Source organism: Symphalangus syndactylus, chromosome 12, assembly GCF_028878055.3.
Source record: "Symphalangus syndactylus isolate Jambi chromosome 12, NHGRI_mSymSyn1-v2.1_pri, whole genome shotgun sequence".
NCBI classification, from domain to species: domain Eukaryota; kingdom Metazoa; phylum Chordata; class Mammalia; order Primates; family Hylobatidae; genus Symphalangus; species Symphalangus syndactylus.
In genome coordinates this window covers 140,737,761-140,764,906 of record NC_072441.2, presented here as the reverse complement: position 1 = coordinate 140,764,906, position 27,146 = coordinate 140,737,761, and the positions used below count along the sequence as shown (strand labels likewise).

At 50.1% G+C, this 27,146-nt stretch overlaps 1 protein-coding gene across 6 annotated transcripts in view; it reads right to left on the bottom strand.

Annotated features, from left to right (window-relative positions):
* Positions 1–27,146, bottom strand: part of GRIK3 (glutamate ionotropic receptor kainate type subunit 3) — a 239,247-nt gene that overhangs the window by 10,931 nt on the left and 201,170 nt on the right. For all 6 annotated transcript variants that reach the window (XR_008652849.1, XM_055254586.1, XM_055254589.2 and 3 more), the window contains exons 11-13: positions 19,562–19,785; positions 13,856–13,974; positions 11,161–11,378 (exon numbers count right to left, since the gene is read on the bottom strand). Coding sequence is in view for 5 of the 6 variants with exons in the window: in XM_055254586.1 (XP_055110561.1) it covers positions 11,161–11,378; positions 13,856–13,974; positions 19,562–19,785 (561 nt within the window). In the remaining variant the exon portion in view is untranslated. The remainder of the gene's footprint in view (positions 1–11,160; positions 11,379–13,855; positions 13,975–19,561; positions 19,786–27,146) is intronic.

Below are 27,146 nucleotides of genomic sequence, written 5' to 3'. Positions count from 1 at the left end.
TGCTACACGGTGCTCAGATGTAGAAATTGAGGCCCTGGAGCAAAGGTCCTCAAACACACAGCTGGCGAGTGATAAAGCGGAAATGCGGACTCAGGCCTGCTTCCTGGAAACCCTGGCCATGGCACGAGTGGTCTTCAAGCTGACTTTTTAAACATGGATTTTCTTTCTCTAAAATTTATTAAAAGTTAGCACATTCAGGCTTTGTTCTAAGTGCTTTACCTGCACTAACGCGTTGATTCTTCACAATGATCACAGGAGGAAGGCACCATCATGAGCCCCATTTTACAGATAAAAAGATTGAGGCACAGCTAAGTCACTTGCCTAAGTTTACCCAGGTACTAAGTAGCAAAGCCAGGCTTCAAACCCAGGCCATCTGGCTCCAGAGTCCCTACCCCTAACCCCTCAGCTGCCCCGCCTCACAGAAACCACTGTGAGGGTGGAGGGGGAGAGACGGCTGCTCCTCGGGGCAAAGCTGAGTCGGTCCTGGGCCTCCCCTTTCACTTCAACCAATGGAGACCTCTTTTATGTCCTGTTTCAGGGGAAGATTTTGCCTCAAACATGTTGTACTTCATTACTGTGAGGAAGGAGCAGGGTGCGAATTGCAGAGGGGGAGAAAAGTAAGGGCAGTCAGAAGAGGTGGTCTGCAAGCCCCCTGCAGCTACACCAGAGCCCAGGGCTGTGGGGTCCTGGGCTAGACACTGTTGCTTGAGCAGAACCAGAATCCCTAAGACCAGGTCCAGTGGGTAGGATGCTATGCCTACGCTGGGGAGACACAGAGAGGTCACTGAGGCCAGGAGCGAGGAGGGCAAGGGCTGAGTGTCCCTTGCTGCCTGGGGAGACTGTGCAGACCAGGGTGCATGGCATTCATGAGATTTCTTGGGAACTTAGTGCTTTGCCAACTGCCCGCTCCCAGCAGGGATCAGCCCTGTCCTGGCTGATCTCACGGGAACAGGTGGTTCTGCAGGCCCCACTGAGCCCGGCTGGTTCCAAGTCTAGCTGTGCCTGTCTGTGATGTCAGCCTGTCTGACTGGCACCCGGCTCAGCTCCAGTATGCCTGATGTCATGGGTGCACTTGAACAGGCTGGCGCAGGACTGAGGCATGGGCAGGGGGATGGGGAAGAAGCCATGCCTGCTGGGAGAGGGCTAAGGAGCCTGGGAGGAAAGTGTACTTTCTATTCTCCAGGTGCTTCCTAGATCTGGCAAGGGCTGTCCCCCCCTAAACTGGCTTCTAGAGACCCAAACATGTCCTGAGGAAGAGCAATGGGGACAGGAAGGAGCCCCAAAGCCACAGGCAGGACCCCTTGGAATTACATCTGAGCACCATATCAGTTGAGTGCCAGTGATGTCTCCTTTGGGCACAGGGCTGGGGGCACCTTCACAGATAAGCAGCCACTCCCCAACCTACAAATTTACCTGCCCCAAAGCCAAAGGCATGGAAGGGCCCAGATGCCTGCAGCTCTCGCTGGCCTCTCCCAGCCCCTCCTGGTCCTCAGCCTGCCCTTCTTTCAGCCATTGCTACTCTCCAGCTACTCCAGCTCTGCAGGACTCTCTTACCTCTGCAATCCCTGCCTCCAAACCTCTTGTGCTCTCTGCTCTCCCACCTCCCCAGCTATTCTTCCACCTCAGTGCTTCCTGTGGCCCAGGCTGTGCCCCACTCAATATTCTTGCCCTTAAAAATCTTCCTGGTGTTCAGCTCTTCTGCCTCCCCAGATGTTTCTTATTTTCTAGAAAATTCCTGATAAGCAGATTCTTCCACCTCCAACCTCTTTTACTCTGTTCCTTTCTCACTCTGCTACGCTGTCTCCCCAGATTCTCCTGTTGTAGAAAGCTTCTAGATGGTTCCTACAGATCCCCATCTCTGGTATTCACACCTTTGTGTAATCCCCTCTTCTTGAATGTGAGCTGAAACTACTGACTTGCTTTTAACTCCCCACAAAAGTGATGGGATGTCATGTCCAAAATTAGGTTACAAGAGACTGTGACTGGTACTCTCTCTGGCTCGTCTCACTCTGATGGAAGCTGGCTGTCATGTTTTGAGTTGCCCTATGGAGAGGTTCCCAGGGCAAGAAACAGAGGGCAGCCTCTGGCCAGCTATCAGTGAAAAACTGAAGCCCTTAGTTCAATCACCTGGGGGGAGCTAAGTCCTGCCAACAAGCATGCAGTGAGCTTGGAAAACATGCCTTGAAATGACTGTAGCATTAGCCAACACCTTGACTGCCGCCCCATGAGGGACCCTGGGCCAGAGGACTCAGTGAAACTGCCTAGATTCCTGACCCACAAGCTGTGAGATAGCAAATGTCGTTTTAAAACATGAAGTTTCGGGTAATTTGGTATGCAGCAATAGATAACTTATACACCCTCTCAACCACACAGTCACATAAGCGACTTATGCTCCCAATATGGTTGCTTTTTCAGATAATCATCAATTCCAACTATTCCTCTAATCAAAGTATCCTAGTCCAGTCATCTCTGCTTTGCCAGATACACATGTTCCTGATACTCTACCATCCTGGTTATTGGAACCTAAATACTTTTCTCCCTCCAGTGATTGCAGCTCTTCAGCTCCTTTCCGTCCTTGTCTCTTCTGCTTTCCCAATTCTCCCTCTACTACTAGAGGTGAGAACCAAAGGTAGATGAAGAAATCAGACCTCCTAATGCATCTGCCTATCTAATCTATCCTTCCAATCACCCATCAACCCATCCATTCACCCATCCATCCATCCACCCACCCACCCATCCACCCATCATCCATCCATCCATCCATCCAACCACTCACCCACCCATCCACTATCGTATCTGATCCTGCTGTCATTCACACACCATCCACACACTAGTTAATTCAACTAATCTGACTATCCACCTATTACTTATCTATCCATCCATTTATCCATCTATCCAACCATCTATCTATCCATCCATCCATCCATCCATCTGTTCTCTTACCCACCTATCCATCCCCCAATCATCCATCCCCCAATCATCCATCCCTTTCTCCTCCTCACCCATCTTACCCACCCACTCTCTTATGTCACCCACCCTCTCAGTCATCCATCCAATAAATCTCAAGTCCTGAGAAAAGTAACTTGACAATGAATCACTCAGGAAGCTCCACCTACTCCTTCTGTCTCAGAATGGGATAAGAACTTCTTCTCTTTCTCTAAACTCCTCCTTGTATCCTCCCCACACCCCAACACTTTATTCCTCCTATATACAGGCCTGCCTGACACCAAACCATATGCTCTTTCCAGTAACACAACACCATAGATGGAGACAGAAATTTCAGTTGGGGGCTGAAGGAAGTGTTGAGGCAGATGGGCTCTGAGGAAAGACACAAGAAAGCCACCAGTGGGTAAAGGAACTGAATGAGGAAGATGGGAAAGGACACCAGAGAGCTTGGGCCAGTGAAGATGGGAGGTGAAAACAAGGCATGAAGCTGGCTGTGACGTAAATTTTAAGAGGTTCCTGTCTCTGGAGCCTCCTGGCCCTAGCACCAACTAAATTATTACCTCCATCGCCTTCAGGTAGATGTGTCTGAAATCTGCTTTCCTAGAATGGTCCCCACCATCCTTGTCTTCTGTCTTGGGGTCCCCATTCTCAACCCCATCTGCTCATGGTCTCTGCTTCCCCTTAAGTGCTGTCCTTCTGTCCTTGAGCAGTTGAGTGATTCTGGGGCACAACCCTGAAAAGGTTCCTTGTGGCATGTCTAAGCAGGGATAGATAAATCCAGGGCCCTTCATGGACTCTCTGGTCCCCCTCTCCCATCTCTGGGAGAGTTCCCATCACAGGCCTGAGTTCCCATCACTGGCCAGAGCTATCATCACCACCCCAGGGAACGCAGTCTCACATACCTACAGCTCCTGTGTCATCCTGCCTGTCCCGGACCTGATGGGAACCTTAATAAAGATTGTTTCAGGGCTAGTCACCCAAATCAACTAATGGAATCATCTGGAACAACCAATACACGGCAGTGTGCCAGGACTGAGATGCTTTTTTTATCAGCAAAATTGGCAAGAAAGTAAATTTCAGGCTCACGACTTTCAATTCCAGCCTCCTCAAAGCAGCAAATTGATTTTCCCCGACTGAAGATACTTAATCTTGAGAATTTAACATTTCTGTACAAGAGAATGTATGTAAGTCTATATATATATATATATACAGCAATTCCAAAGGGAGCTGAATTTCAGAGAATGTGTGCAGAGATGCAGTAGCAATGGGACTGCATACAAGACCTTGGTTGTTTTCCATACTGGAAAGAAGGCCTTTTTCCATATTAATTGGCTTTCTTATCTCTGAGTGTGGAATCTTTGGCCTTACTGGATCCATGGATTTGAGCAGTTAATCATTTCTCTTGGGTCATTTCTGTGGGGACAGGAGGCCTCTTTGGAGTCCACGGCCTCTGCCCACTGCTACAGGCTCCCTGGTAAGGACAGTCTAGCTCCTAGTTCACCCCCCAATCCCAGCAGCACGTGCCTGAGGCTTGCTTGTGGGGGGTTGCTGGCTGAGGGTGGAGGTAGTGAGAGGGGTGAGCTCCGCTGCACTCTGGTGTCACACCAGCTTGAACTCAAATGCCAGCTCCTTCTGTGACCACAAGCAAGCGACATCACCTCTCTGGGCTTCACTTTCCATATCTATAAAACAGGTGTTGTCAATAGCAAAGAGTTGGAACCAACCCAAATGTCCAACAACGATAGACTGGATTAAGAAAATGTGGCACATATACACCATGGAATACTATGCAGCCATAAAAAATAATGAGTTCATGTCCTTTGTAGGGACATGGATGAAACTGGAAACCGTCATTCTCAGTAAACTATCGCAAGGACAAAAAACCAAACACCACATGTTCTCACTCATAGGTGGGAATTGAACAATGAGAACACATGGACACAGGAAGGGGAACATCACACTCCCGGGACTGTTGTGGGGTGGGGGGAGGGGGGAGGGACAGCATTAGGAGATATACCTAATGCTAAATGACGAGTTAATGGGTGCAGCACACCAACATGGCACATGGATACATATGTAACAAACCTGCACATTGTGCACATGTACCCTAAAACTTAAAAATAATAATTTAAAAAAAAACAACAGGTGTTGTAAGAGTACCTGCTGCTTAGGGTTATCGTGAACATTCAACAAGACAAGGTGAGTGAAGTGTTTAACACAGATCCTGCCCCTAAGGCTCCACAGGTGGCCAGAGTCATTCTTTCCCTTTAAGGCTCCTTAATTCTCCGTAAGGCCCAGTTTTCTCATCTAGAAACTGGGGAGAAAAATATCTATAGTGCTGAGTTGCTATGGCACTTAAAGGGGTAAAAACTCAAATGCTGACAGGGCCCAGGCAGAAAATTGAAGTAACTAAAGAAGGCTGGGTGGGAGTCTGTAAACTGGAGATAAACATTGCCTCTCAGCTGCTGAGAATTGCTGCAATTGATGTTTTAAAAAAAACAGACGTGTATAAATAAGCGATGTGTGGCCCCTCCAAATCACGTCTATGGGCTGCACAGGCCGGTGTATCACCAGTTTGCAACAATAAACAATAAAAAGTTAGCATTCGCTGCATGCCTACTTTGTGCCAGGTTATGCTGTGAGGTGAATACATGAATTATCGCATTTAATCATCTCAATAGCTCCATAAGGTGGGTGCCCATTAGCTGGTCATCTCCAGTGTGCTCCGGTTAAGTAATCTGCCCCAGGAGGGAATTTCGGGGCAAGAGGAAAGGGTCCAGCTTGCTTCTCTGGCTTCTGTTCAGCCAGCTGGAGGGCTGTGCGGAAGAGAAAGGCTTTGACCTAAGTCCTCCTGCATGCCTGGCTCTGGGCTAACCACTGTACATACGGGAGCTCACTGAACCCTCTTGCCAATTGCTGCATGGTGAAAATAAGTATCTATGTTGTACAGGGGAGCAAATGGAAGCCCAGATGGGTGAAGTGACTTGCCTAAGGTCACCAGCAGAGACATCATCCCCAGACTCAAATCCTGGTCTGTCTGACTTTAAAACTGATGTAACTTGATGACGACAGGTGGCACCACACTGAATTCTGCCTGGGCCTTACATTTTGGTCCCCCTACCTGCTTCTGCTTGAAGGCAGGGCTAAGGCTGTATGTGAGAGAGGCCAGCAGATGGGTCAGGAGAAGCTGGAAGCTGAGTTTGGGGAGCATATTCCTAGGCCCTCCAGCTCAGGAAAGGGTCCGTCATGCAGCTGAGAGGCAGGGGGTGGGCCGGGTGACCTCTCTGAGAGCATGCCCAGGTCAGATGCTAGGAACAGAGGATGTGCAAGGGGAATGGTCTGACAATGGCCAGGGGCCCAGGGAACCTGGCATTCTCGGGCCCCCAGCTCCCACTCCTTTCCTAAGCCACTATCCCTCTCATCTGTTATGTGCTGTCCCACCCCCAGCACTGAAAAAGGTCTAAGTGCTTGGAGAAGCTATCTTCCGACGTCCTCTCTCTTCAAAGCTGCGCAGCCCTCCCTGCAAAGAACACGCTTTCCCAACGTTCTCCTTTACATTTTGCCTACATATTTTTACAGCCAAACAGTGCTTTCAAAGGCCTCCTTTTTCATCTCCTAATTAATTTTTATCTTCCAAGACGGAGGGAGGACAACACAGGAGACGCTGTTTGTGATGTCTGCTGCTCCCTGACAACTCTTCAAATGAAATTTCCCTTGGAATGATGGGGCTGCACGGTGGGGGCGAGGGATCGAGAGCCCCCCGAGAGCCCAGCGTCCTGCTTCCTGCTGTTGTCGTCTTTGGACAGAAACAGGTTCCATCCCTCGTGAGTTCTACTCTCAGTCAGGCTGTTTTTTAAGACTGTGTGCTGCCTAATCAGGAACGTGCTAACCACAGAAATCAAGTTCATCTGTCCTGCACTCTGGACCTTCAATACAGGCCGCCCGCTCATTTCCTAGTCCTCGATATTATCTCCTGCACTTGTGCCACTTGGCTGCCGCCATCTTTAAATCCCATCCTTTCACTCAACAACAGCATCCACTCAACATGTATTATTAGAGCACCTATAAAGTGCCAGGACTGTGCAGGGCTGGGTATGTGGTCAACTGACTGTGGCTTCACTTTTCCCCAACTGCCTCCTGAGGACTGTGGCTGGGTCCTTAGAGAGGCCATATGAACACAGTGACCAAGAGCACAGGCACTAGAGCCAGGCTGCTTGGGTTCAAATCCCAGCTCTGCATTTCACTAGCTGTGGGATGTTAGGCAAGTCGGTCAGCCTCTCTGGGCCTTCTTTTCATCATGTGTCAAATGGAGATGACGATAATAATCTACCTTCCAGGGCTGTTATTGAGGATGTTATAAGCAAATACAGGTAAAGTGCTTGGAGTGGTGCCTGGCACAAAGTAAGTGTTCATTAAGTGTTACTGTTATTGTTGACTTTGCCAGGGTCTCCTAGACATCTGATGGCTCCTCCTGGAGCTGCCTCCTGTTCAACAGTACGCGGCCTTGCCATATACTCTCATGGGAATGTGCACGTGTGCAGGGGAAGACCACCTCTCCAGGAGAAGACCCTAGAGTGGATGTGGGAGAGGGCACTGTGCGTGAAGACAGAATGTCTGACCTTGTACCCCGCTCCACCACTGATCTGCTGTGTGATAATGGGCTGGGCCTGTTTCTCTGGGTTAATCTCAGGTCTCCTTCCAGCTCTAACCTGCAAACATTCTGTGCTAACCAGGAGGCTATCACCTGGCCCGGGGGGGAGGTCTAATTAGGAAGTCCAACTACACAGGGCAGAGGGGTGGCAAGGCAGGGAATTGGTTCATCCAGGGACCTTCAGCGGGGGCGGGGCAGGGGGTGGTGCTTCTAGCTCATCATCTGAGGTGGGGTGGCGGTTAATGTATCTACATTCAGGCTCTTCTTCCATATGTAACAGTCCCATAGCTGCTGCTGATGACAGGGAATCCAGGCAAGGAGAGCTTCACTTGAATTAAGGCAGGAGACAATGTGGCCAGGCATAAAGAGGAATTAATTGACCATAGGGACAGGAAGAAAGTGGAGTTAGTTATGCAGGGGGTGTGCAGTTGTTGTTTCTGACCCACAGACTCCTGTGAGCATGGGCCCATGAAGTCCCAGCATCCCAGACAGGTGACAGCATTTGTGTCTCTCCTCTGCCCTCCTCACTGTGCCATTTGCACGGAAGGGTGAGGGCAGAGGAGGCTGTGGGAGGTGCTGCTTGATGGTGAGGGCAGCAGCTCAGTGGGGAGCTGGGGCTAGGTTCTTGGAAGCCAATCTGAGCATCTTAGCATGGAGGGAGGCAGGGACATCCAATCAGTGGCAATGAGCCTGCACCAGGTTTATTTATGCCGTTTCCCTTTGATCGGGAGCCCTGCTTAGAGATGGGCTCATGTGTTATGCATGAGAGATGCTCTGGCACAAAGGGCTGGGCCACAGCCTGGGGATAGGCACGAGCAGGCGGGCATGTGTGCACACACACACACACACACACATGCAGACACATATGCATGCACAGTCCATTATACACACACACACCCAGAGACACATTCGTATGCATGCATGGACAATTATACACATACACAGACCCCTCCCCATACACAGAGAGACACATATGCATGCATGGGCCATTATACACACATACATGCAGACATATATACATGCAGGGATCATTATACATGCACAGGCAGATACATATGTATGCACAGGCCATTATATACACACACACTCAGATTCATGCATGCATAGGCCATTACACAGGCTTACACACACAAAGGCTAGTATACACACATATGCATGCACAGGCCATTACACAGGCATACACACACAAAGGCTAGTATACACACATATGCATGCACAGGCCATTACACACACACAGGCCCATCTGCCCTCCACTTATCTAGACATACCCATGAGAATATCCAAGCAGACACACATGTATTTTCTCTGTACACATACACAGGTAGATCCTCTGGTACACACTTGTACACATTCACAGGCACGTGTCCACATGCCCAGATCACAGAGATGCATCACACATATGTTCAAGCACACATACACATAGATGCAGACACATGTCCAAGCGCAAATACACACGTCCCCACACAGGCAGGGTTGTGCACAGGCACATGTATGCACATACACACACGTGCACATTCCCACGTATTATATACTGCCACATCACATGTGAAGCCAGGCATGTATCACATCCTCACCTACTCACTCACAGGCAGGAACACATACAGAGTCCCATAGTGCTCCCAACATGCCTTTGATAATGCCGTTGTCTTCCCCTCACTCTAAATACATGGCAGTGACCTCTTCAGCAAGTCAACCAACATCCCTCTTGGCAACATCCAAGAGGGAAGCTCCTTTCCTCACTCACTGTCTCTTCACTACAAAGCTGTTTCCAACCTCAAGGAGGGACATGGCAGGGGCTGGGCAGCGGGGAGGGGAGAAAGTGCTGGGAGGCTGCAGTGCCCAGGAGGTAGAAGGCTTTCCCACCCAACCCCTTCCTTCTCTCTTCACTCAGGCCCCACTGGAGGCTCCATCTATCATTCGGAGGCTTAGCCTAGGAGGAGGCAGGGGCTGGGTGATGGGGAATCAGAGCCCAGAGGAAAGGAAAATACCCCAGGCTTCCATTCCAGGTTGATTGAGAGCAGTTCTTAATAGATAAACATATAAATAAGTGGGCCTGCAGCCACAGAGTTCCTAAATCCTGATCATTTCCAGGAAACAATTAGAGCAGTGGTTCTCCAAGCACGGAGCCTGGACCAGCAGCTGCAGCGTCACTTGGGAACTTTTTAGAAATGCACATTCTTGGCCCCATCTAGACCTCCTGAGTCAGAAACTCTGAGGGTGGGGCCTGCAAGCTGTGTTTCTTTCTTTCTTTTTTTCTATTTTTTGAGATGGAGTCTCACTCTGTCACCCAGGCTGGAGTGCAGTGGCACGATCTTGGCTCACTGCAACCTCTGCCTCCCGGGTTCAAGCCTTTCTTCTGCCTCAGCCTCTCCAGTAGCTGGGATTACAGGTGCGGGCCACCTGTAATTTGTATTTTTAGTAGAGATGGGGTGTCACCATATTGGCCAGGCTGGTCTCGAACTCCTGACCTCATGATCTGCTCACCTCAGCCTCCAAAAGTGCTGGAATTACAGGCGTGAGCCACCGCGCCCGCCCCGCAAGCTGTGTTTCAACAAGTCCTCCAGGTGATCTGAATGCACACCCAGATCTAAGAACCACTGGCCTAAAACAGGGGCCTTGAGGAAGGCAGTCCTGGGTCGCACCTGGCTCCTCCAGCTGGGCGTCCCTGGACAAGCCACTTAGCTGCTCCGGGACTCAGTTTCCACACGTGTAAAGTAGAAATAATTTGAGTACCAGCCTCCCAGGATTTGTCACGAAGATTAAATGAGGCCCAGCATTTAGCACAGTCCTTGGCCTACTGTGAGATCTCAGTGGCAGTAGCTACTGTTATTATTACTTTAATTTCTGGGAGAATCTTTGCAGCTTCTGGTTCTCGGGGCCAGCCAGAGTCTCCTAATCCCTCAGCTACTCCAGTAGAAAGTGGAAAACATCATTAGGGCACCCAGCCAACACTTCACAGAGCAGGAGGAGCAATGATATCATGGCCAGATAGATACCCATTCGAGCAGCCACTTGAGCAGGTGACAGGGACTTTATCTGCTGACACCAGCATTCCTAGAGTGTAACATGCTCAGTAATGTCTGTAAACACTTGTTCAAGTTCTAAGCCTCCTCCCTTCCTCTCAAGATTTGGCCCTGCTGCCATCTCCCCGACCTCAGGCTAGCTTCCTCGAGATGGATGGCATTGAGGTCTGAAGCCAAGGGCAGGGAGCCCCCAGGGCCTGCGTGTCTGGGTGGCTCTGCCCCTCCTTCCCCCTTCTCCAGGCCCCTCTCTCTACCTGTCTCCCTCTGATGACTTAAGGAATCATAACACATTCACATTGCTCATCTCAGGCACAGATACTTCTAGGATTTGTGTTCAGGCCAACCCAGTTGGCCCACATCACCACAGCTCCCCAAAGTCAACTAGTCCAAACAAGATGGGGCTGAGGCCTGGGGGCTTCTGACCCACTGGCCATGTATGGTTAGGGAAGGACAGAGACCCCCTTTCTTTCCTCTTCTGCTCAGTAAACGGTCCGGAGAGGATCAGCTCATGGTGCTGCAATAGGAGGGAGAGGGTCTCACCTTGAAGAAGGTCATGGTGGCCCCGTCCTTGACAGCCCCATACTCGATTTTGGTTTGCTTGGCCAGGTCATCAGCAGAGTCAATGGGTGATTCCATGCGCTCCACAGTCAGAAAGGCAGCCAGGTTGGCCGTGTAGGAAGAGATGATGATGAGCGTGAAGAACCACCAGATGCCACCAATGATGCGTGTGGACAGGGCTTTGGGCATCAGCTCAGACCCTGGGCGAAGAGAGGAGATAGGCAGTCCCTTACAACATGCAGGCTAGCGCTGCTCAAGTCCCCTGGGTCATAGATTCCTCTGATACTCTAATGAAAGCTAAGGCCCTTTCCCAAGACCAGTGGTTCTCAAAAGTGTGGTCCCTGGACCAGCAGCAACATCATCACCTGGAACTTGTTAGAAATGCACATTCTTGGGCCCTATCCCAGCACTCACTGAATCAGTAATTTCTGAGGGTGGGAACCAGCAATATGTTTTGAGTAAGCTCTCCAGATGATTCTGACGCAGGCTGAAATTTAAGAATCGCTCTTCTAGAACAATATATACATTCACATTTCACAGGCTCAGCAAAACCTCAGATGCCTAACCATGGACCACTTATGTGGTCCCAGCTTAAGAACACCTGGGGATCAGGACCCCTGGGTTCTTGAGTGAATCCTGCTCCCAACTCTCAGTGTGATCTTATGCCTGATACTTCCCCTCTCTGGGCCTCTGCAAAACATGAAGAATTGTCCTTCCTCTGTCCCAGCCTCACATAAATACTGTGGTGCTGCAACGATATAATTTGAGAAGAAATTGCATTGGAAATACAAATGGTATACAAATACAAGATTGCTATGCAGTGCTTTGCAGGAGGGGAAAAAAAAATCAACACTTTTTGAAGCTCTTTGCTGAAATATATCACTTTTCTTCCCCGACCTTAGGTGGGGAGCACAATAGAGATGACATCTTCTAACTGAAGTAATTAACTAGGTGGCTTTCAAGAGATTTAAATTGCAAGTGACTCCTGAACTTTCCAGAATATTTGGACCTGCAATCTGAAAAACGTCTGCTTTGATATGGATGATTTTCTTTTCTCAAAGAAGTCACTCAAGGGAGAGTTTTTCAAATACATAACTATTTTTCTCCCTCCTAATCAAAACCACACGGAGAATACATCAGGGGCCAGTGCTTTGAATAGCAGCAGGAGGTGGAAGAGGAGAAGCTATTAGTGCATTGAGGGGCTTCCAGGTCTTTCCCAACTGAATAACGATGACGGACAAAAAAGCAAGGTGAGGCTCCAGGACACTCCTTAATAGCAAGGACAGATTGAGGCACTTCCCTTGAAAGCTGCCTATCGCTTCCTAGCTGCTAGAGAACACTGAGGCTCCGTGTCCCCTCCCCAACTGGCCACTCCCAGCCTCCCCAGGTTGCTCCAAACCAGGCTTTGGGCTGCTCTTAGAGGGAGAGCAGCTTATTTGAGTCACTTGATTGGTGAGTTCTGCTGGGCTTGCCAGACCTCTGCCCAAGTCCCTTCCCTGGCCTCTGCCATGGCCAAGAGGTTTCTCGCATGTGGAACAGATTTGCTTTTTTTCCTCTCCTCCTTCATTCAAGTGCCCAGCACAGAGCCTGGCATGTGGTGGGTGCCCAGGACACATTGGGATAACGCCCTTCACTCATGCGTTTAGCATTTGCTGATGGATGTCTACTGAGGACCAGGGTTTGTGAAGGTTATACGCAGATGACTGAGGGACAAGGACATTTTCTCTGTCCCTTGAAGCCCCTTCCCTGCTTGCCCCCTAAGGCAGGTCCCTCAGTGAAACTCTAACAGCAGAAACTTGTCTGCACTCCCTAAGATAAGAGACTCTGGACGTGGGACTCCACCTGCAGAGGCAGTGAGCACATGGCTTGTGGCCAGCAGGACCAGGGGGCGGTGTCCTTTCCTGGCTGGTGGTCCCCTCTCCCTGTGCCTGCCCTCCTGCATCCTGCTGTCTCTGCATCTGACTCGCAGCAGTTAGAGCAGGTACGCTGCTTTCTGAGATATTTGAGTAGCTGCAGATAGTTCCAAAGCACATTGGCCCTCCCTCCAGAGGATGTAAGAGAATTGCATCCTTTTGTGTACCTCATCTTTGAAGCACTCGGGCTGAAGTCCCCAACTCAGCCACGATCCTTCCTACTCCCAGGTGCCTCACAGCCAAGCGGCCATGGAATCCCATCCACAGTGTATCCTGAAGCTCTCTTAGTCCATTTCTGCCCTCCACTCCCAGGGCCACCACCAGGCTCAGGTCTCATCACCTCATTCCTGCAGTGGCCTCCCAGCCAGACTCCCTGCCTCTGGTCTCCTTCCATCCACAGCCCAACTTGCTCAGCTGGACTGTGTGGTGATGAGGCCATGGGCGGGGTCAGCCGCAGCCGGCAGGGTGCTCTATGTCCACCTCAGCTGGAGCAGGAGGTGAGGGATGCGTCTGGCATGCCCTGCGCTGGGTGGTTTTCTTAGCTTCAGACCCTGAGCCAGCTCCAGCCAGAGTGGAGGTGGAAGTTGGGGGTCTGGGGCAAGGGCACACACCTGGGTATCTCGGTGTCTCCAACCTTCTGCCGGCTCATCAGGGTCTGAGGCTGCCCCTAGAGGTGTGGACTAGCTCTGCTGATGCCAAAAAGGCTGAAGACCCCTTGGGGAAAGGAGACCCTGGAAGGGGAGGCTGTGGGAGAGGGTGCATACCTTGCTGCATCAGGGATCCCATTCCAAACCAGAAGCTGTTAAGCAGAGTGAAGTTATTTTCCACCACCTCGGAGCCAGGGTTGCAGGGGTGAGCATCGTACCACTCATAAGGGCTGAACCTGCCACAGGAGGAGAGGGACAGTCAGCCTGGGAAGCAAGGGGCATCCACGCCCCAGCAGGCAGTGGTTTAGCAAACACAGCTGTGCCAACCGCCTCAGCACCAATATCCTCATGGTTCTGCTGGGAAGCAGGGCAGGGGAATTTCTTCTTGTTCTTTATTGTTAGTGCCCATTTCTGGTTATAAAGGTAATTCACTAGCATCTCGTAAAATTAAAAGTGCACATGCCCTTCAGCCTCCCAGTTCTGCAACTCATTATCCATCTCAGAAAAAGCACTCAAGGAGCATCAAGAGAAGCACACAAGGGTGTTTATCAAAGCATTGTTTGTCATCGCAAAAAAAAACTGGAAGCCACCAAAATGTCCTTCAATAAAGGAATGATTAAATAAACTATGCCACAACTGTACTGTGAAATATTATGCAGCTGCTAAAAGAGAATGAGATACTTGAGATGTGCTGGCGGGGAAAATAAAATATTAAAATATTAAAAGCAATGTATTAAAAGCAATAGAAAATAAGAACAATATGACCACACTAATATAAACAGATTCCTAAAGGCATAACTATTCAGTGCTTTATGTATACTCATATGCAAATGCATACTAAAGGGTCTGAAAGGGTCTCTAGATAAAAAATATCAGTGTTTACCTCTGGGGAGGGGCATCAAAATAGCAGAAGGAATTTCAGGAGCCTATTGCTCTATCTGCATTATATAAATGTTTAAAAGTGAGAACATGCTTTTGAATTTTGGGTATAATAAAAAACCTTAAAATGGAAAAAAAGCAGAAGACACATTTTATAAAATATTCAGACAGTATAGATGAATACAATCTGAAAGTGAATGTACTCCAGCATCCTATCCCCCGGAGAGAACAATGAGTTATATAATTTTTTAGATTTTTGTCTTTGAATATACAAATATATATATGACAGGGAAAAAATGATTACCTAAAGCCCCCCACTGCCTTCTAAAGAGGAAGAGTCCTGATTACTGAATTGAAGGGAGTTTTTGTTCACTGCGTGAGTTCCAGTTGAGGATATGTATGTTTAAAGAAGCTCGAGAGGTTGGGGGGACCCTGGAAAAAGTCCCAGGCTGGTGGACATTTGCTCTAGATTTGTGGGGGAGGTTTTAGGATGCTGAGAGGACACATCTGGAAGGAGAGACAAGTCCAGTGGAATTCTGTTTCATTTTTTAAAGTGCAAAGCCCTTTACGTGTGATGTTGTGACCTCTCTTTTCTGTCTCCCTTCTAAAAGCTGGAATACATTATACATTGATTACCAGTGGTCATGTGGAAAGAATTTTATTTTCATGAAACGGGAAGATCCCTCAAATAGGAAATTCTAAAGAAAGGTTTCAAACCAAGACAGGGATCTTCAAAGGAAATGACCACAACTGGTTAGAGGCTCTAAAATCCACAGGGAAGAGGTCTAGGATGGAGAAAGCAGAGATGAGAGGCTATTGTGAGAAGGGTTTTTGGAGAGAGCCTTTGGAGAGCTGGGTGTCCAGAGCCCCCGCTTCCTCTACCACACTGAGGGAGAGGGGCTTCCCAGGGGGCAAGGCAGCTCAGTGCCTGGCCCTGTAACTGAGCGGATGGACCTGGGAAGTGGGAAGGGCAGGGGTCGGGCTGACGGGTGCTCTGTCAGTGGGACCAGGAGAGTCCCTGTTGCACGACATTGGCCTGCAGGCCCAGACATCAGGACGCTGGGTCCACAGTGCCTCCCCTGGACCAGATGGACCCATGCAGAAGACAGATCCAGCCCAGGCCGACTTCGACTCCCATCCTAGAAGGCAATGGTATTCCAACAGGGAGAGGCCATGGGGGTACAGGCTACCGGAGGACCAGGGGCTGAGTGGGGATTGGGCCACGAAGGGAGGCCCTGCTGGAGGGGGCCACAGGAAGAGCACCCACCTCTGAACACCCTGGATGGTGGGAGGGAGACAAAATAAAGCTGATTGCTGATGAGATCTCCCGAGTCCTGCTCTTTACATGCACCAGGCACACATACACAAATATATGACATATATGATATTTTTAACACAAAAAAATCCCCTGTCATACTACTATACTGTCCAAGAACTTGGTTTTTCATTTAATGTTAGCAGCCTCTTTTCAGGTCAGTTCTTCTGGATCTACCTCACGCTCTGTAACCACTCTGCAGGTGTTTCTAACCATACCTTGCCTGATGGGCACTTAAGCTGTCCTCTCTTTCCAACTGTGGTGCACTATGCTGGAAAAGCATCCTTGGACATACCTCTGTGGGCCCTGATGCCCAAGGGTGGCCTTGTCTTCTGGGGCTTGGCTGCAAAGGCTTTCTAGATTTGGGAGAACACTAAAGTGTGGCTCAATGGTGATGTTTCAACAGGTTGAAGTTCCAGGGGTGGAACTGCTTATCATGATAAAAATAACCGGTTCTAGAAAGGGCTTCTTGGCTATCAAATGCTACTATAGGCTGGGGTCCTCACCGCCTCCTGAGAGGTGAAAGCATGCAGGGTGCCCATTTTACAGATGTGGAGGCCATGAGGATCCTGCAGTCAGTGGGACAGAGCGTCCAGGCTTTAACCCTCCTCGGCCACAGGAGAGAAGAGGAGTGGGATGGTCACTGGACAAGGAGGGAAGTTGTCACCTGGAGTTAATGGCGGATCTTGGATTTGTAGCTTGTGGCTGCAAGGGCTTCTCCAGTCTTGAGAGTAAATAGGAGTTAGAAGTTGACCTGGAGACACTCTCTCCACAGAGAAGGCTACACTGCATCCCCAGCTGGAGTGTGGAGGTGTAGACAGGGCATCCACTGTGGCCAAAGCTCTCACTTCCCTGGGATACTCAACCCAGACTTGGCTGCAATGTGGCTCCCAGGAGCTAGATGGGCTGCTCACCCTCAGCCCTGCCTCCTGGGTCAGGCACTTAGGATCATCCCGTCGCAAGTGCCAACTGTCCTGCTCTCTGTGGTGAGAAAGCACCCTCTGCTCTTTCTTATTTCCTCCTACCTCACCAGGCATGAAGCAGAATATCTAGGTGGCAGCAAAAGGCCTTGCACAATGCCTGGTCCCCTGATGTGAGCCAAAGAGACCAGGCCAGTGTGCAAGATGGGCTGTCCTGTGCCAACCTGGAGTTTCCCCAGAGTGGACCTGGGGACCTGCCCACCCTTCCCAGGCCCCATCTCTTGGAACTGTGGGCAGCTCTGTCCAGATCTCCAGCAGCCAGCACGGTCACTGGGAGTGAAGGGGAAATGGCCACATTCACCCTACAGATACGTTGTGCTTGACCCTGCCGGTGTTATAGAAAATTAAACGGCCAGGCGCGATGGCTCATGCCTGTAATCCCAGCACTTTGGGAGGCCGAGACGGGCAGATCACGATGTCAGGAGATCGAGACCATCTTGGCTAACATGGTGAAACCCCGTCTCTACTAAAAATACAAAAAAATTAGCCAGGCGTGGCGGTGGGCGCCTGTAGTCCCAGCTATTCGGGAGGCTGAGGCAGGAGAATGGCGTGAACCCGGGAGGCAGAGCTTTCAGTGAGCCGAGATCGTACCACCGCACTCCAGCCTGGGCAACAGAGTGAGACTACGTCTCAAAAAAAAAAAATAAAAAATAAAAAAAATTAAACTAGTGGCCACACAGAAAAACTGTGAGACATCACATAAAATTCCAAATCTCTCTCTCAAAATCATGAGCTCTGCAACATTGGCCCCACATCTCTGCCTGGTACAGCCTGTTGGAGCTGAGCAGCAGCTGCCCCCTTCATCCAGGTGAGCTCTCCAGGGTGCCTTAGTTCCTTCCACTCTCCGCTGCCTATCACTGCGCCTGCTTCACTCCCTTTGGCCCTGGCAGGTACTTGCATTTGTCACCCTTGATATAAAGTTGGACCGGTCTGGGTGTGAAGCCCAACTCTGTCAAAGAAAAGCTTTCTGATTCTAGGCAATGACTTAACCTCTCCAAGCCTCAGTTTCTGCTTCTATAAACTGGGGATAATTATACCCACCTCAAGAGAGGCATGAGTGGCGTTGTGTGGGTGTTGGGCAAGGTGACAAGTGCACTCTGACGCTCTTCCTAGCTCGGTGGCCAAAACTCTTGTCCCTCTCCTCTCTCCTCAGGGGTCTCCTATCATTACAGCAGCTCTAGGAAACCCATCTCTTCCAGAAAGTCTCCCAGCCTAACCTTGGGAAGGAGACTCCCACCTTCCTGGCCAGGAGGCAGGGTGGGAAGTAGGCGTGCTGGTGAAGGGCCAGGAATGAGAGGGGGATGGGACCTACATCAAAAGGGCAGAGCGGATGCTGGAAAAGCCTGAGAGGGTGGGAGCCGAGAGACCACTGGAGCCGCTAAAATCATGGCGCGAGCTCTGGAGAGTGGCTCCTGGCTTTCAAAGGCTTGTTAGACCATTAGAGACAAGAGGCATAAATGAAGGCTTCCCTGTGGCAGGCTCGGCTGCTGCTGCGCCCACCAGGCAGGGCGGCAACGGCAGCTCCAGGCCTGTGGCAGCACAGGGCCTGGGGAGTGGGACATTTCATCACTTACAGCCTTCCCTTTGGTCTCTCGCAGCGTGGGAGGAGGGAGCGGAAGGGAGTGAAGTTGGGGGAGGGCGGCTTTTAAAGAAGGCTCTGGAGAAAAAAAAGGCTGAAAACGCCAAGTCGTTGGATCTCAAATTGCCTCTCCAGAGAAGTCTCTCTTTGCACTTTGTTAGGATTTAGAGAAAAAAAAGGACCAGATCAGGGGCTGGGGCTGGAGCCCGGAGGAAGAAGGCAGAGGCCTCCGCTGGAAAGGGGTGGGGAGCGGGCCCCAGCAGCCACCAAACCGGGGCAGGGGCAGACCACCGGACGGAGACGTGTGTTGCAAGGTCACCTAATGCTTGTATGACCTTGGCAAGTGGTAAGACTTTCTGAGTCTCAGGTGTATCCTTTCCAAGGGAGGCTGGGAGAACTAAATAAGATAACGGCTGTAAAGTGCAGAGCACAGTGCTTGGCAAGCACGAGGTGTTCACCAAACACTGGGTGAAACCTGTCCCCTAGTGACCTCCTCCTACCACCCACCGGCAAGGGTGTGCTATGTCTACTTTACGGGAATAACCCAATGTGCAAGCATGTTGCTAGCATGGAGCCCAGACAGGGATGTGTGTATGTGTGCCGTGTTTCTGCATGTGCGGATGGGTGTGAGTTTACTGGGCACTGTTCCCCCTGCTGTTGTGGCTTGGATAGACACACCCTGTTTTCCGAGTTCTAAGCCACCCACTGGGCCACCCAATATCCTGAGTCTGCTGCACCAGGAGCCTGGCTCAGGTGGTGCAGCTTTGGGCAACCACTTGACCTCTTCAAGCCTGCTAATGGGACCTGAGGTGCAACTGCTGCATCTCAGAGTTATAGACACAGACCAGGGTGAGGACCAGGTGATTCAGGCGTGGGGGTGGGGAGGGCCAAGGCATGGAATGTTCCCTGAGGGATACAAAGGAATCTGAGCCATAGGGAGTGGAAGAGGAGTGGGCACAGCAGTAGCCTGAGCCTTGGGCCTTCTGTGCCAGGGGCCGAGGAGGTGAGGACCTGCCTAGCCCCTAAACCTTCAACCTTGGGCCCGACATCTGGCCAAGGAATTGCCTTACCTGGCGATGACGAAGAGGACACAGCTGACACCCAGGTAGGCAAGGAGCACATACATCCAGATGTCTGGGGACAGGGGATTGAGGAAGGAGAAGACGCTGGGGTTGGTGCCATTGGGCTTTCGATACAGGATGCTCACACCAAGTGTCATGAAGGGCTTGGAGAAGTCAATGGCCTTCTCTCGAACATGGGTGATGGTCAGGGGGGCCACGGCCAGATCTGCCTTCTGCAACCAGACAGAGAGGGAGAGAGAGACAGACTATGAGCAAAGTCTCGGAATAGTGGGAGACAGAACTCCCTTGCTGGAGGAGAGATGAGGGTGAAGTCAGTTGTCCCAGCCCCAGGTCACTAACTGCTCTTCTGTTTCCACATTTACTAACCCTCCTTCAGGGCCAGGTCAGGGTGCTGCGGAGACAATGATGAATTCAACTTAACCTCTGCTCTCTAAAAGCTCATGGTCTTGAAGAAGAGGGTGGTGGAATAAACATGCAGAGAATGGAACTCTATTAAAGCTATAACCCATGTGCTCCCTTCTCAAAATGGTGCTTTGTCAAATAAATACAGTTCAGTAACCTACAAATATTCAAAAACAGCTGGTGCTTTTTATTTGTGTCTTTCAAAACCACAAAGAGGACACAGAACGTACCACGATGCTTATTTAACTTGGTTTTCCTCTCCCATCCACTTCTCGACTGCTTCACCATGTTCTGGATTTTCTATGTATCCTAAAAGCCCTCCAGACACAAGTTGGGCAAAGATAATACCCTCTTTGGGAGAAACTAGACAGGCAGGCTGGGCATTGTGGCTCATGCCTGTAATCCCAGCACTTTGGGAGGCTGAGGCAGGAGGATCGTTTGAGCCCAGGGGTTTGAGAATAGCCTACATAACAGTGAGACTCCATCTCTACAAAAAATTAAAAAGTTAGCTGGGTACAGTGCCACGTGCCTGTAGTCCCAGCTACTTGGGAGGCTGAGGTGGGAGGATCTCTTGAGGCTGGGAGGTAGAGGCTGCAGTGAGCCGTGATGGTGCCACTGCATTCCAGCCTGGGCAACAGAGTGAGATCTTGTTTCAACAAAAAAAAAAAAAAAAGAAAAGAAAAGAAACAAAAGAAGCAAATCCAGGGCCCTTATTAATAGGAGGTGGTGTGGTGTGGAAAAGAAGGGGGTGCGGTAATGCTAGGAATGCTGTGTTAATAAATTTTAGCCCATCACAATTTTAATAAGGGGAAGAATTAAAGTTCAATTCTTTGGTCTGAGCTTTTCCTGATTAAAAATCTAGATTCCCTCCCAGCACTTTGGGAGGCCGAGGCGGGCAGATCATAAGGTCAGGAGATCGAGACCACGGTGAAACCCCATCCCTACTAAAAATACAAAAAAATTAGCTGGGCGTGGTGGCGGGCGCCTGTAGTCCCAGCTACTCGGAGAGGCTGAGGCAAGAGAATAGCGTGAACCCGGGAGGCGGAGCTTGCAGTGAGCCGAGATTGCGCCACTGCACTCCAGCCTGGGTGACAGAGCGAGACTCCGTCTCAAAAAAAAAAAAATCTAGATTCCCTCATTCCCATCCCATCTTTCCAGGACCCCAGTGGCATCCTCTCCCATGAGGCCCCAATGAAACCACTTCCTGCTTACCACAGTCCCTCCTTCAGCCCCATGTTCTGCACATCCCACACTGTTTAGGATGTCCTCTTCCTATAGTCTCATTCCCACCACTGTCTGCCTTCCTCTGCACATCTTGCCTCTTCCAGAAACCCTCCCTCACAGCCTTCATCTCTAAACTTCCATGAAGCCAGCTCTGCTCTGCTTGAATGGCGGTCTGTGCTCCATGCGACCTTGTGTCTGATCTGCTTATTTGCCTGTGAGTTCCTGAGTGCGGCTGGAGCTGGGGTGGAGTCTCTGCTTCTTTTCTCCATCCCTAAGCCCCATCTCAGCCTCTGGAATATTTGTTAATTAATAACCTTCCCCTCCGAGAGGCTGCCCCTAGGGCTTCTGTGGATATTTACATCTCAGAATGTGAACTAAGTTATCACTTCCCTTCCTCAAGTAGGACAGGACAGAAAGGGAGGCTGGGGCCTAACAACTGCTAAAGACCTTTTTGGCAAGGGGGGACCTCCCTCTGAAACCCCTTTCCAAGGCAATGCCTCTAGGTGTCCATCCATTAACTTGGTCCAACTCCATTCATCCACTCATTGTGTCATCAACTCCAACAGACACCAGGGATACAGAGCTGACCCAAACAGACATGACTTCTGCCCTCATGGAGCTTACAGTCTAGTAGGGGAGATGGACATTAATCAAACTGTTTACTAAAGGGCACCTGCTAACACTACCTGCTGACACAACCACTTGACCTCTTCAAGCCTGCTAATGGGACCTGAGGTGCAACTGCTGCATCTCAGAGTTATAGACACAGATCAGGGTGAGGACCAGGTGATTCAAGCATGGGGGTGGGGAGGGCCAAGGCATGGAATGTTAGACTTCACTCATCTTAGAACAGGAACTAGCAATCCAGTCAAAATCAGACGTCAAGGAGGGAAGGGCTAGTATGGATGGAATCGCAGCTTCTGGACAGCTCTGCAGGTGCTCCCGGCTGGGAGCAGCTGGGAAATACAACTTTGACACTGCCCACCCAATGTTTCTCCTTCTAAAGGCAGCCCCCACACCCCATCACTGACACTTGGAGTCCACAGATTTGATGACCTTCAGAACCTGGGAAAGATAGGGAGGAGGAGCCTATTATAAAGGCTCTTTCTTTTGTAAATGTCTGAATGTGTGAGTTGGAATTTGCCTGGCTGAAGACAGAAGGACGAGGAATGGGGCAAGCTGCTGTCACCACAGCTCCCGGAGTCCTTTCAGTTCAGGGTACATACAAAAGAAAGCAGCAAAAAAAAAAAAAAAAAAAAAAAAAAAAGAACTATCAGGGAGGGTGTAGAGTGGTGAGCAAGAGACCGAGTCCCTGGTGTCACGGAGCTTCCAGTTGAGTGAGCCCCTGCTGGGGCTGTAGATAGGATCCCTCGGTGGGGTGGGAGCCTGAGTGAGATACCCTGAAAGGTTCCTTTCAGTCCTCAAGTTCTAGGATTCTCTGTAATCCTGAGAGAGATGTAGAAGGTCTTTGATTCCAGAACTTGGCGTCCCCAAGTCCTGTCCCTTCAAAGTCCAGTCATGTGCGGCCCAACTCTTGGTCAACAGTGGACTGCGTATTCAGTAGTGGTCCCATAAGATTATAATACTATTTTTGCTGCACCTTTTCTATGTTTAGATAACTTTCCATACACAAATGCCTACAGTATTCAGTAGAGTAGCGTGCTGTATTGGTTTGTACCTAGGAACAATAGGCCATACCATATAGCTGAGGTGTGTAGTAGGCACTACCATCTAGGCATGTGGAAGTATAGCCTATGATGTTCCAACTATGATGAAAATACCTAATGGCATTTCTCAGAATGTATTCCTGTTGTTAAGTGACGCTTGACTGTATATTGCTTTGGGAAGTTCTGTTCTCACTCCAAAGTCGTTATCATTGCTCAAAATGCCTTTGGAACTGGTCTCTGGAAATGGAGTGGATTCTTGGGAAGAACCTCAAAGTCAATGGTGGCGATGAATCTTCCTTTGACTTTTGATGGCAAGTTGGATAAGAGAGTTATGGCTGGGGGACTGAGGTGTTTGTAGCCAATGATTATTCCAAGGGCTGGTGAGAAAGCTAATCACATGGGCACAGGTGATTGGCCTTCTGGCCAGCCCTTCCCCCAGATCCTCTCAGAGCCTTTGAAACCTCCCTGCCATTATTCCTGCTCTTTGGTTTTAATGGGGTCGGGAGACCAAGACATCCACAGCATTCTATACCTATGGAGGCAAGACAACTGGCCAATATGACCTTCACTGGGAGTTTGGATCTGTGTTCTCCCTTGGGCTTCAGGAAGGCTGGAGTTCTCCACTTCGTTTCTGGTTAAGGCATAAAATACTACATTTCACCATTGGTTACGATTTCCCTGAAAAAGGCATTATTTTGTCCAACTTCCCTTGAAAGATGGGAACAGATGTCAAGCCTTTGCTGTTTCGGTTCATTACTCAGAATGAAAGGCCCAATCTTGGCAGGCTCTTCCCACTTGTGCAAGTTTTCTTTGAGGATGATTCATAAAATCATAGGCTGTCAGAGCTGGATGAGAGAACTTCAAGTCTATTCGAGGAATACAGCTATTCCAACCCCACATTTTTTTTTTAATTTTTATTATTATTTTTTTAACAGAAGGAAACTGAGGGTCGGAGAGAAGCTCCTTGGTCTTTGTTATAATATTTATAGTAATCATGTCCTTGAACGACATCAAACCCCTGACTTGTACAACACTTTCATTGGTCTAACGAGTGTTTTGTCAGCCCGCCTGCCTCACCAAGGACCTTTTTGTACTATTTCTAAACCTCTGGACCAGGCAGGACGGTCTTCCCAGGACATTACTTCATCCCCATAAGCAGCTTTCCACTTACCAAGCATCTGTTGGGGCCCTCCTGGCTTCTCCTCCTCCCAGTGTCCTCTATCCTTGCATGAGGTCACCTGGCCCCACCCATTCTACCACACCCCCAGCTCCCCAAACTGAAGATAAGAACAATTTAACCTGCTATAGCTCCATCCTTTGTTCCTCAGTCTCCAGATGCCCTGGCTGCTGGTTGAATCCTGCCTTGTACTCCAGACTAAAACCTGGACATCTTCCTACCAGGAATGGGGTTGGGACTGTGGCCCCAGCTCTAACAACTTGTCACTGATCAGCCTTCTCTTAGGACAGGGGTCCTCCCAAGGGTCTGAGATCTGGCCTCTGACTCCCAGCTTGCTGCCTGTGTCTGGTGTCCCTGCTGGAAGCTCCTGCTTGGATTCCCAAGTATAGTTCCCACCAGCTTCCTCATCTCCGTTCTCCGCCTCTTAGTTGGGATCCCCATCAGACCAGCCAAGCATGACTCAGTGTATTGCGTACGCTGCCTATGCCTATGCCTATGCCATCTTCCCAGTATCCCCGCCAGGTGGTCAACATCCTCGTCATATTCCAGATGGGGACAGGTGGCTCAATCAGGCGAGGAGGCTTGTTTAAACTGGTAAGTGGCTGAGCCAGTACTTGGACCCCGTTCATTGTGATCTCAAAGCCCAACATTTTACCACTCTACCATGCAAGCCACATGTAGTGGATTGAATTATGCCCCCCACCCCCAATTATGTTCAAATCCTAACCCCTGGTACCTATGAGTGTGATCTTATTTGGAAATAAGGTTTTTGCAGATGAAATTGAGTTAAAATGAAGTTATACTGAATGAGGGTGGGCCCCAAATCCAACGACTGGTGTCCGTATAAGAAGAGGAAAAGAGGAGGCTGGGTGCAGTGGCTCAGGCCTGTAATCCTAGCACTTTGGGAGGCTGAGGTGGGTGGGTCGCCTGAAGGCAGGAGTTCGAGACCAGCCTGGCCAACACGGTGAAACCCCGTCTCTACTAAAAACACAAAAATTAGCTGGGCATGGTGGCATGCGCCTGTAATCCCAGCTACTTTGGAGGCTGAGGCAGGGAGAATCGCTTGAACCTGGGAGGCAGGGATTGCAGTGAGCTGAGATCACATCACTGCACTCCAGCCTGGGCGACAGAGCGAGACTCTGTCTCAAAAAAAAAAAAAAAAAAAAAGAAGAGGAAAAGAGGATGAACAGATACACACAGAGAAGGCCATGTGATGCTGGAGGCAGAGACTGGAATAGCGGATGCAAGCCAGAAGCACCAGGGACTGCCAGCCACACCAGAAGACTGGAGAGAAGCATGGAATAGGTTCTCCTTCAGAGCCTCCAAAAAGAACTCGCCCTGCTGACACCTTTATTTCTCATTTCTGACTTCCAGCACTGGCAGTTCATGGCCATTTGTTGTGGCAGCTCTAGGGAACTAACACACCTGCCACTTAGACCCCGTGCAGGACGCATGGGGCACCTTCCACAGCCTGCTGCTGTCCCCACCCCAGCACCTGTCTCACTCCGAAGAGCAAGTGTCATGGCTGGACCCACCCTGCCTTGTCCCGAGCCCAGTGTTGCATTCCCAGAGAACTGAACTTGGCTCTGGCCCCTGACCATGGGGCTTCCCAGCATACACTTCACATTGCCTGGCTTGGGAGCCCTGCAGCTGCAGAAAGCTGCTGGTACACCCTTGCCACCTCCAGGTCCCTCTGCTGCTTCCACAGCTGCCTAAGTACGCCAGCCTCACTCCTGCCATGCATACGGGACTCTTCCCCGGATATTCTTCTGGCATCCTGCCCACATCTCTGGTATGTGGCATCATGGAATTCACCGTCTGCTCTTTTCCCAAAGTGGTGTTTCTCCAACTAGAATCTATCCCTATCCATGGTGCTAATTAAAGTAGGTCAGGACTTCCCAATGCCCTTGGGATAAAAAAAATTCTTACTAGGGTTGTTTACAGCCATGCATGATCTAGTCCAGTGCTGTCCAACAGAGCTTCCTGCAACGATGAAAAAGTTCTCTGTCTGCACTGCCCAATATGGCAACTGGGGGCCACACGTGGCTGTCAAGCATTTGAAATGTGGCTTGTAAGACTGAGGAACTGAATTTATACTTCAATTGAATTTTAATTAATTAAAGCTTAACATTAAATAAGCCCATGTGGCTGGTGGCTGCCGCATCGAAAGGCTCTCCAGCATTTTTTACACAGTCCTCCCCTCCTCTCTTCCTCCCAGGCTTCCTGCAGCCCCTCCGATCCACGTTCATCCAGCCCCTCCTCTTACCTCCGGATACTGCACATGAACTGTTCTCCACCTGGAAACTCTTTCTCCCCAAACTCTTTGTCTAGTGAATGCCAACTTCTGCTTCAGATCTCAGCCCAATCATCACTTCCACAGACACAAGCCTCAGAGGAAATCAGAACTCCCTGGTGACTGTTCTCATCGCATCAGGCACTTGTCACTCCCAGCACTGATCACGGTTGTGATTTTAGAGGCATTGGCTGATTCTCTGGGTGTTTCCACTCCCCCCGCCCCAGACCATGAGCTCGGGAGAGTGAGGCTGGAGCCTGTCACCTTTTCACTGTTGTGTGCCCCGTGGGTGGCACAGTGTCTGGCACATAGTAGGCCTTTCGTAGAGACTCTGGGAATGAATGAGTAGGATGTTGCTGCTTTAGACGGGGCACCCAGCGAGCGTGTCCTCTGGGTCAGCTGGCAGAGCACACGACCGTTTACAAGAGGACAAAGCAAGTCACAGACAGTGTCTGCTGCTGAGCCACAGCCTCCAAGCTTAAGAAAACACTGTGTCCCTGAAGTGCCCTGGACATGAACCTGACAAACCAACACCCTGAACGGTCCACACATTTGAACAGAGGGGAAACAGGTGCTAGCCCATTCATAAGTGTCAACCGATGGGTCAACTACCAGTACTTGTGATTCATTCACCAGCTTCCTGAGTGACAGCAGCCTCACTGCCTAATGGTGAGGAAAGATGTGTGTACCCTTCCTGCACCTGAGAGGACAGCCCAATTTCTGAGGCCCAGCAAGCTCCATCCCCATGCCTCTGTCCTTCGGGAAGGATGGGCAGGTCTTCCCTGCTTCATATACCCCATAGGGGTCCCC